This window comes from Lactuca serriola, chromosome 2 (genome assembly GCF_051521515.1).
Source record: "Lactuca serriola cultivar US96UC23 chromosome 2, Lser_US96UC23_V15, whole genome shotgun sequence".
Lineage (NCBI taxonomy): Eukaryota > Viridiplantae > Streptophyta > Magnoliopsida > Asterales > Asteraceae > Lactuca > Lactuca serriola.
Window position 1 is genome coordinate 58,524,604 of NC_136409.1, and position 11,675 is coordinate 58,536,278.

Genomic DNA, 11,675 nt, shown 5'->3' on the forward strand with positions numbered 1-11,675 from the left:
AGCAGTAATATTTATGCTTGATGTCTCCGTGACTCATGCATGTTTGTGTAGTATGCCGGGCGGGGCCCAAGTTATTCCGGACTTCGGTCCAATGCCGGGAAGGGCCCAAGTTATTCCGGACTTCGGTCTGATGCTGGGAGGGGCCCGATGCAGTGGGCAGATGGCAGTATGTGTTATTTGTATTATTGTATGGTATGTGGTAATTTAGGGGAAGCTCACTAAGCTTTGTGCTTACAGTTTCAGATTTTGGTTTCAGTTACTTCCGCAAGTAAGGGGAAGAGCTCGGGATGATGGCATGGCACCCATCACAGTTACAGTTTTATCCTGGGAGTTTTATTCAAATAGTTTGATATTATATTGACTTCAGTATTGATTTGATACACTCACTATGGCATTTTGAGACATATGATGCATGGTTTTATTATATAACATTTGACGTTGTGGTTTTTAGTAATGTTAAAACAAAAATTTTTGGGTTGTATTTTTGGTATGTTTCACAAGAATTAATTAAGAATTAATTATGTGGCTAAAAGAGATTAATTAAATAAAGAGGATTGGAACTGTCAATTGTGTGATAGTTGATTTGGGCTGAGAATCCTTTGGATTCAAGGGGTGGACAAAAATTAGAGTGGGAGCCCATCTAATTTCGTCCAAGGCCTTTATTCTGGAAGGTTCTTTGGACTGTTAAGGCCTAAGTTATCCAATTAGGGTTTTGACTGAAACCCTAGCAGCACAAGTATAAATAGACCCCTAAGGCTTTAGAAATCGGCTAACCCTACTTCTAAGAGTACCAGAACCGACTTCAAGAGCTTCCAACCTCTCTCCAAGATCATCCTCTTGCTTGTGGTATTTGTAAGCCATTAGATGAGTGATATTTGTGACTCTAAGCTCCAAGGAGAAGAAGATTCAAGCTTCCAAGAAGAGGTAATCATCTAGATCTGTTTTGTTATGTCAATTTCGAAATATATACACTAGATCTAGGGTTTGCAAGTCTTGGATGAATTGCATGTACAATAGAGAAGCCTAGATCCAAACATTAGGGTTTGCATGAGCACATAGGATGTTATTTTGTGTCAAACCTATCAGTATGTGAATTGTTGATAGCTCGAGGTTGCTGATAACCCAACTTGCAGTATGTGAGCTATTGATAGTTCGGGGTTGCTGATGACTCAAATTGCTGAAGATGAGTTGCTTTCAAGGTTTCCAATAACCCATAGGGTTACAGATAACCCATAGTTGTCTTATTTTTAGCTGGGTTGTGTTGTATGTGATACTTTAGGGAACTCACTATGCTTTGTCGTATATTTGTGGATTTAATTGTTTTAGGTACTTCTGAGGATCGGAGCAATGCGAAGGCATGGCTATACACATCATCCAATAGTCTTCATGATTTGAAGAGATGTTATGTTTTAATATTATACTTTTATTTATGATATCTTGTGAAACAATGATTTTGATGGTTCTTGGTTTTATGGGAACAATTTTATCTCTTTTAAAATGAAAACTTTCATTATGGTTTTTCAGTCGTTACAAAATATAGTTTTGCGGGATTCTGCATGCTCATCTGTTTATAGCCGAGTTGGAGAAAAAGATGTCTCCTAGTCCCTTAACACTTAAGGATAAGTATGGACATCTAGAACCAAGAAACCCACCTTAAAATTCATGAAAATCTTCTCATGCACATATTGTAGGATTTTTGTGTTGGATTTTGGTTCTTTTTATGAGCATATGAAAAATTCCTAGATTGGTTTAGCTTTGTTAAGAATGTACTTAACATCCTAAAATTGTGTTGATGCCTAGAACCAAGAAACAAAACAGTTTTTACTTGATTTTTGTCCAACATGATTGGGTATTCACATTCTCAAGGATTTTTGGTTGTATTATCATTAAAATTTTGTGATCATGAAACCTTGATTTGAAACTTCCACATTTTGGTTTATGAATTATTTTTGATAAACTTTGTTCTTATACGTTTTGAATGTTTTAATGAAATTCTATCACAAATGTTTTCTCTTACAAAATGATTTTTATTATAAATGAATTTTTTTAACAGTAACATCCTAACTTTTTTAAATAAACAATTATATAAAATATAATTGTTTATACAAAAAACCAGGATGTTACAACATTTCAGATTTCAGAGGTGATTTGTAAACTTTTTGCAAGTGTTAGGTACAAATGAGAGTAAATTATAAGTTATATACTTCCAAAAACTAAAATGTAACATTTCATATTTCAGAGGCGATTGTAAACTTTTTGCAAATGTTAGGTACAAATGAGACTAAATTATAAGTTATATACTTCCAAAATCTAAAACGTCCCATTTGAGACTTTGTGGTCATTATAATCAGTACAACAAAATTGGATCATTTAATTTAATTCTCAACAATCTTGTAATCATTTTTGTGAATATCTATTTTATAAAACATTGCATTTGCTTACTTAAAATTTCAGATTAATTCATTACAACAATGAATCATGGTTCACGAGATGCTCATGTGTAATGTGTAAGGAGGGGTTTGGCAAAGATGAATGTGAGGATGGTGTTGATAATCCAGTTTCAACAATATAGGTTGTCAATGCAGGAACCCATATAGATGATGTCCATGTAAGACCTAAAAACTTAGCGCATCAATCTGTAGATGACGAAACAAGGAAAGAGATTTTGCGGCCAACAATCGAAGTTGCAACAAATGATGCTCGAGATTTTGGAAATGGAACTCAAGTAATAGTTTATTAAAAAGAAAAGTATAAGTATTGATAAATGATAAGTGAAGTGAAATAACTGTTGTTTATTATTTTTGTTTGAAATTTGAAACAAATAGAAAATTGTTTTACAATTTAAAAGTTTATTAGTTCATGTAAAATATAAAATGAATGCTTTCAAACAAATTTGGTATGGTGGTTGTATGAATTAAATTTTAGTGTTATAAAACTAGACTTATTGAAAAAGTTTTTAAGTTTAAAAAATAGTTTTTTATGTAGTCAACAGACATTAAAAAACAAACAATATTTTTTACAGACTTCAAAAGTTTAGTCCACATATAGTTTACCTTTTAGAAAACAAGCAACTTAGTCACATTTCAACCATGGTTTAAGCTTATAGTAACTTTATTTACATTAACAACAATCTCAAAAAAAAGGAGTAAACATAAATAACTTATAACATGTTAGTGTAACTTTGGACCTTTAGACAACATTATTATTATTATTATTGACATCAATATAAATAAAAGCAATCTTATAAAATAAAAATATAAAATGTCCTAAGAAATCAAAGGTATTCCTTGCCTAAGGAGACTTTGTGCTAATAACTGATTTGCAGTATCAGAGGGATGGAACCCATCCCAAAACACATACCCCGTTGCATTTGGACATGTACCGACTGAGATTTCGTTGCAAAGTATTGAAGTCTCAAGTGTCCCGGTTCCACAACAACCTTTTCTTGACTCACAAAAACCTAAACCAATAATATAAATAAGTTAGTGTTCTAATTAAATCCAAAAATAGTAACAATAACACGTTTGGATTGATTTGTTTATTATATCATTCTACTTTTATTATTTTTATTTTAATATTGTACTTTGAAAACCATGCTTAATTATAGCTAATAAGTGCGTCTTATTAAGAAAACAAATTGAAAGTATAATTTCATGCATTTAGTCTAAGACAAAATGGTAACACAAGAAATAGCAACATAGTTTTATTAATTTTCATTATTTTTCTACTACAATATTGTATATGGGAAGCTTACAAAAGTATATCAATTTCATGCTAACATGTAGTAGTTTACTCTATTGTAACTAGATATAATTTTCAAAGCATAATGTATTAATAAAAAAAAAATTGAAAGCAGACTATTATTTATAAACCACTTAAACATCTATTGTAGTATTACTAATGACCACACATTTTAATAACATTTCATTTTATACCTATAATGTTATTGTATATTTATAACTCTGTTGTTTTTTACTAATGAATTTAGTTTACTAAATGCAAATGCAAATTATAATATTCTTATTGTATTTTAATTTTTAACTATATAATTTGATAAAATAACACCAACTATAACCATTGTATTTTTTTAATTATATAATTTAATAAAATAACACCAACAAAAAATATGATTTATGATTCAAAAACAACAAATTATAGGAAAATATTTTAAAGAACATTACAATAGATGATTTATTAAAAAAGCTTTCAAAAAACCTTATGCATTGGAGTATGTTTTTAGAGATATTTTTCTTATTGATTGACATAATATATAAGTTTTTATCCGTGCTTAATCATTGTCAATGCTTTTAGTGTAGACAAAGTGTGATGTTAATGTTTATTGTAATAAAGCTTAATGCTACAAAAGTCTTTTAAGTTTACAAGTAGATTTCAAATTTACGCAATATTTTTTTCAATGATTTTTCATTAATTAAAAAAAATTATTTTTAAAGTTTTAGTAGATAACCAACTGACATCCAACTGGATACCACTGACATGCTATGCATGTCATGTTAGCCGTAACCTATCAGTCATCTACTAAGACTTAAGACATTGTTTTTTTTTCTTTTGAAAATTAATGGAAAATAAATAAAAATATATTGTTATTTATTTCATTTAACCGAAATCCTTTAAAGTTACCTCTGGCACCCGGTGTGTTGATCATAGTTAGGAGTGTGTCGTAGATGCCGAACACCACAATTTTCAGATCAGGAAATCGAACAACTAAATTTTGAGATGTATCATTTAACTTTTTGTTAAAAGTTAAAGCGTCATCATTTAGTTGTTGCATACAATTATTGCTTCCTAAATTAAAGAAAGTAATGGCTGCCGGCAAACATCCGATTGGTGGTAGTGTTATCACCCCAAACCTTCTTACTCCGACATCATAAAGACCCTGTGGACATAGTGATTGTGTTAAAACTAGAGTAAATAATTTCAAACTTCAAAGTTCAAACCATTTATATGAAAAGAAGGTGGGCATAGAAATTTTTTGTAACATTAAATTAATAATATAGAAATTTTTTGTAACACTAAATTAATAATAGTTAAACAAACACTTACTAATAGTAGATATTATGGGTTTTGGTTTGATCTGGTGTGAGTTGATTAGGGCTATGTTGGTTTCGGTTGGGATTCGGTTCTAGTTAATGGTTTGCCAGCCAACTATAGAGTTTGCTATTAGGAGGGGATTGCGACAGAGATTAAGAGTATAAAGGAGAAGGTTTCCCATTTATTTTACGCAGATGGTGTTATTTTGATGTGTTCATGGGATCCGGAGAACCAAATTGGAACCCACCAATTAGTAAATACCACAAATTTGTTAGAATCTTTAGATGTTACTATTTAGCTTCTATTTTGAAGATTAATTTGCAAAAGAGTAAGTAATTTGGTCGATATGAATGCCTCTCACGTCATATCTACGACTTTGGTTGTTGGGTGTACGACTGCGTTCCTGCCTTTTTGTGCATCTTGGTGTTCGGATTGGTCAAAGTATGTCCGCATGTTTCCTCTTGGTCTGGGCTTATGGATCGTTTTTCTCTTAGACTTTAGGCTTGGAAGGCTAAGATGTTATTTGTTTTTTCGAAGCGAAAATGTTTGAAGTCTGCAAACCACTTCTCAACCCTCTATAGCAGAAGAGGGGGATTAAACGACTACAACATGTAATAAAAATTTTCTTTGTTTTTTAACCTTTGCAGACTGTTGCAATAAGTTTAAGTAAGATGTGAAAATATTTAAAGCAGAGGGTCAAGTATTGTGCCACGCAACACACACACAACAACTTTTAAGTCAGAAGTCTTCTGAAAAACAAATAGCTGCGAAGGACCGAGTGTTGCACAGTGCATCAATAAGTGGCCAAAAGTGGTTTTTTTTAGAAAAAACAAACAACACCTAAGTCTCTTTCTATTGGGGTCAGCTTACTCTTATAAAGTAAGTTCTTGGGTCGATTAAGACTTATCATATGTTTACTTTTCAAGTTGCGATTGTTGTCCTGCATTCTTTAGATGCCTTTAAAGCTTTTTTTTTCTGGGGTGTGGATATTAGGGAGAAACGCTTGCATTAGGTAAGATGCGATAGAGTGTTGGCTAGTAAGAATTATGGCGGTCTCGGAGTTGGAAGCATAAGGTGGCGTTTAGTTACGAAAAGACAGTTTTCATTTTTTGTTTTTTGTTTTCCCTTTTCATATTTCGTTTTCCGTTTCCGGTTTTCATTAAAAAATTTAGAAAACGCGTTTAGATGTGTATTTTTCTATCGGTTTTTATTTTTAGAAAATAGTAGCGGTAGTAGGGTGAGCGTGGGGATGGTAGCAGTGGTGGGGGCAATGAAGGGGGCAGTAGTGGTGTCGATGATGGCGACAGTGGGTGGTGGTGGTGGCGGCAACGGGGTGGTGGCGGCAGTGGTGGCGGCGATGGTAATTGTGGCAGTGGTGGTGATGGCGGCGACAGTGGTGGTCATGGGGTAGCGGTGGTGGTGATAGTAATAGTGATGGTAGGTTGGTGATTGTGATAGTGGTGTTGGTTGGGTGTGTGTGTGTGTGGGGGGGGGGGGTGTGGGGGTGTAGGTGTGAGTTTGTGTTTGTGTGTGTTTATGGGGGTGGGTCTGTGTGTTTGTGGGGGTGGGGGTGGGTGTGTTTGTGGGCGTTAGTGTGTTTGTGTGTGTATTTGTGGGGGTGGGCATGGGAGTCAGTGTAGGTAGGTAGGGGTGTGGTGAGTTAGGGGTGTTAAGGTGAGGGTAAATAGAGATGGATGGGGTGAGAGTGGGTGTTTATATTTTAGAAAATATTTTGAATTAGAAAAATATAGAAAACAATGATTATCGGTTTTTCAAAAATTTCAAACTTCTTTGTAATTTTAGAAAACGGAAAGTTTTCATTTTCCATGAAAATTTTAAAAAATAGACGAATTAAACGTGATGTCAAAATTCTTATTTTTCTTGGAAATTTTTCCGGAAAACGGCCAATTTTTCCACAACTAAACACACACTAAATCTTTCAATAGAGTTTTACTTTTCAAATGGAGATGAAGGTTTCTTCATTGCCGCATATACATTAGCAAAAACAAATTTTTTCATTGATTTTGTAATACTTAGATTTGATGAAATAACAAATATGATTTCAAATAAAAGGAAATAATTTATTTTCCTGATTTGATGAAATAATTTATTTTCCTGATTTGATTTGTTATTTCATCAAAACAAAATGTCGAGCAATCAACAAAAAAAATTGGTTTGTTAATATATATGAGACAATAAAAAAGTTAGAAAAAAATTTAAAAAAAAAAATCTTAAAAGCCATTATAAAAATGTCTTAAAAAGGTTACACAAAAATAAATCTATAAAGAAAAACTACATTGTGGAGAATTCGTAACAAATTTTTTAATTTGGATAAAATTATAATCTAGGTCAAAAATATAAAATCTAAAGAGAGGTGACCTTTAAACATACAAAAAACATAAATTATTTATCTTTTAACATACCAAATTAGTTATTTGGCAATTCTGAAATAATATACAATCATACAAAAAAAAACATAAAAACATGAATTGTTTATCTTTTAACATAGGAAATAGTTATTTGGCAATTTTAAAACATCTTGAAAAGTTTGTTTAAAAACATGATAACCCATTATTTTATGATTAAAATTTCATATATATATATATATATATATATATATATATATATATATATATATATATATATATATATATATATATATATATATATATATATATATATATATATACACGAAAAAAATAATAAATCCAACTAAAAATATTAAGCCTTTTTTCCAAAATTTGATAAAATTAACGTTTTTGCACGAACATACATAAATTTCGCAAGTTGATCTGCGAAATTACAGGTTTGACATAAAATTATTGTTCACTAAAAAAATATAACGTATTCATATTTTACTAAAATCATGATTTTTTTGGTCAATAATAAATTTCTCTAAAGGTTAACAATAATTATTTTTAAAAAAAATTTCATAACAAAGTATAGCTTTGTTAAAACATTTTCTTACCAAAAAAAATTATATTAAAAAATATGATATAAAATGAGTTAAAAAAATTATATAAGAAGGAACATTTCATAGTGTCTAAAGCCCATTTCATAGGCCCTATAAAATTCATGATTATTGGTTGGATTTTTTAACGGGAACAGATAATCCGTCACCCCTTAGTCTTTGTTTATCCGATACACACACACACATATATATATATATATATATATATATATATATATATATATATATATATATATATATATATATATATATATATATATATGAGAATATACTTTTTTAATAAATATTATTATAAATAAAAAATTATAAATAATTAATCAACGTTCCAATTAAATTGTCTAACAATAATAATTATTATACATATTTAACCGTTAAAACTAAAACGATAATAATGATTATAAATGTTTAGTCATTCAATATACGGATGATCCGTTCAACTATAATTAAAAATTTTCAAGTTTTAGAAAATAATAAATTATTATATGCAAAAATAAATTTATAAAAACCTTCAAATAAATACAACAAATTAATAGTGATATATAAAATATAAGTTATTTTTGTAAAATTAAAAATTAAAATAGTTAAAACGGTAAATATTTAAAAAAAACATTTTATATATATATATATATATATATATATATATATATATATATATATATATATATATATATATATATATATATAAAAGAATAAAAAATGTTTTGATTTGACATAAAGTAAGGTGGGAGGGGGGCGATTTAAAGACCCCTTTTTTAATATATGGACCATTCGCCATAATTTTCTTTCGATACAATGACTTTTTCAATTTAATTAAGGGAGTGTTTTGTAATTTATTTTCTATAACAGTACCAAATATGTCAAAATTCAAAATTATTATGAAGAAAGTGTCAAACGGAGTATACTATTTAGACATATGAACCATTTATATATATATATAAAAAAAACTATATTTGTATTATTTGTTGGAACAATTTTTATTTTTAAATTTATTAGTAAATAGGAATCAAACCTACCAACATGCTAAAATATTATGGTCAAAATCTAAAACCACAAAATTTAAGATTCATAATTCAGATAGTATTTAAGTTTAAAATTGACCAATAAAATGACCAAGGGTTTCCAAACTTGAGTTGTTTTATCGGAAAAGAAGTAGCCTAGCAATTTAATTTTTATATTTATTTATTAATTACTTATATTATATATATGTATGTATATTAATAAATTAAAAAGACATAAGTAAAATTGTTGACAAGATACCCAACACGACCTACTCCCGTCTTGGTAGCATGGTGTGAACTGTGATGACTACTATGAGCTCAAGAGTGACCTCCCTCAGATAAAAAATTAGTTCAAGTCTTTAATTTTTTTTTTTTTAAATAGAAAGAAAAACATTTAACTTGATTATTTGATCTCCAAATAACCATAATGATTAATGCATACCTCTACGAAGGTGATATATGACGTCATAAGAATGTCTGAAAACTGCGAAGCTGAATAGATTCTATTCAGAAAAGGATTGACGTAATAATTCTGAAGAAAATCACTGCTTCCAGCACTCAAAATATGAATCCCAGTAGAAAATATTTCGTTAGCTTTCTCCCTTCCGATCATCCCCACCACTCGCTTTTGCCAGTCTTTGTAATACGACAGTTGCCGGCGTAACGAAATCGCTTGCTGCAACACACACACACACACACACACAAAAACCCCTAATCAGAAACTATCATAAACCCTAAATCTCGAACTAATTTCTACATTTGAGCAAAAGAATTAGAGATTTCTTACGTATATTAGTGCTGTTCCTTCATAGTAACCGGAGCCGGCGGAAGCGAAGTTGGCGCCGGTGAGTAGCAGTGTTTGATTTTCGGGTCGACTCAGGTATGCCGGTGGATATGTATCGAATCCAAGGTATTCAGCTGTAATATATAGAAAACAAACACAAAAAGAAACGATTAAAAACTTGAAATCGATCATTAATGTCGATCGAAATTTCCGTCGAACTTATTGTTGATTTGTTGAGTAGTTGAACTTTTTATCGATCGAAGTAGCTAACAGAATCGTAAGAACGATGAAAGCTAATGAACCAGATCTCGTAATCGGAAATTGAACTACTATTTGATCTGAAAACGAATGATACGACTACTTACAAGTGTAATCGGCTGCTAATTTTCCGTTGCAGAATCTTCCGGTAGGTTTATGATCAACGAAGTCTCTTCCATAAGGAAGAAAGTCTGCTCGGAGGAAAGTAGCGACGTGATTGTTGTTTCCGGCGTCCAATACAGAGTCGCCGAAGAAGCATAACGCCGGAACAATAGGTTCGCCATTGATCACGGCGACAACGAGAAAAAATATTAAGATCCGACGCTTGAAACACTCCATTGATGGATCTCTTCCCCACGAAATCAATGAGTCGATGAGTTTCAGATTGGGAGAATTTATAGTCGGCTTTTCGAACAGAAAGTCTCGTAAAAATAACTCTACTTCATCATCATCATCAACAACAACATTTGACATATGGAACTTGCAAATTTGCAACAGTTTTCGTGTATGGAAATCACGCAAAGTGTTTAACTGCAAAATCAGGAAGAGATGTGAAGGAGATAAACAGAGCGAAAAAGAGACAAAGTTCTTGACAACATGGCGGACAATGAAAATATTTCAATAATTTTGGCTACTTGCTCGCAGTGGTAGTGTGGTACTGGTAGCTGAAGCAAATTACAATAATACCCTCATGGTATTTTATGTATGTCATTGTTTATAGATAAACTACATAGACATGTAAGTTGTATCAATGTGTTTATGTTAATATGTTATTGATTAAATTAAATTTTTGCGGACAAAAGTACAAAAGAACTATTTATTACAGATATTTTGTTCAAAATTTATTGGAGAAGAATCTATTTCGTTTGTTTCAACAATTGTATTTTATGAAAGTCACACATTTCATTCATTATTTAACATTTATTCTCACATTTCTACCACATGTACGGTATATATATATATATATATATATATATATATATATATATATATATATATATATATATATATATATATATATATATATATATCATTAAAGGTTTATACATAACACAACCATACATTTTATTAAAATTACCATTTTGACCAAATTGCTCTTTTTTCATATATATATTTTTGGCATAACTAGTCTTTTATTTATTTATTCTAATAAATAAATATCATTTTCTTTATGACTTATCAATTTTTAAGAGTTTGTCACATATAGTTTAGTGGTTTTAGTTATCATAAATTAAAATCTCACATAATTAATGTATATTAATATAAATAGTAACATTTTATTTGTCAATTCCTATAATTTAGGTTTGGAACAAAAAAGGAAAGATATTCTTTAAAATACATATTTCAACTATAACAATAGAAAATATTATCGATTTTGAAATCAAAACTCTTAAATAAACGAGTTAAACTCCTAAAGTTGAAAAATAATTTTATTATTATTGAGATTTGAATCGAAACTTGCAAATCATAATCATGAAATCAAACATTTTTAATGGTACTTTGTAAACAAAACATTCTAATTATTTTCTTTCTATGATATTTTTTAAAACAATGATCATATATATATATATATATATATATATATATATATATATATATATATATATATATATAT

The 11,675-nt window shown here is 29.9% G+C and overlaps 1 protein-coding gene across 1 annotated transcript; it reads right to left on the reverse strand.

Moving 5' to 3' along the window:
* Positions 1 to 3,135: 3,135 nt before the first annotated feature.
* Positions 3,136 to 10,689, reverse strand: LOC145086276 (GDSL esterase/lipase At5g03810-like). Its single transcript, XM_079024029.1, has 5 exons — positions 10,168 to 10,689; positions 9,806 to 9,936; positions 9,461 to 9,694; positions 4,639 to 4,894; positions 3,136 to 3,460 (listed from the first exon to the last, which is right to left on the reverse strand). Exons 1-5 carry the CDS (start codon positions 10,532 to 10,534, stop codon positions 3,267 to 3,269), a joined length of 1,182 nt encoding a protein of 393 aa, XP_078880155.1. The 5' UTR covers positions 10,535 to 10,689; the 3' UTR covers positions 3,136 to 3,266.
* Positions 10,690 to 11,675: the final 986 nt, after the last annotated feature.

Coding starts and splice junctions, on each gene's coding strand:
- LOC145086276 (XM_079024029.1), bottom strand. CDS start 10,534: ATGTCAAATGTTGTTGTTGATGATGATGATGAAGTAGAGTTATTTTTA. Junction 9,695..9,805: donor AAGGAACAGCACTAATATAC/GTAAGAAATCTC, acceptor TGTGTGTTGCAG/CAAGCGATTTCGTTACGCCG. Junction 4,895..9,460: donor CATATATCACCTTCGTAGAG/GTATGCATTAAT, acceptor CTATGTCCACAG/GGTCTTTATGATGTCGGAGT.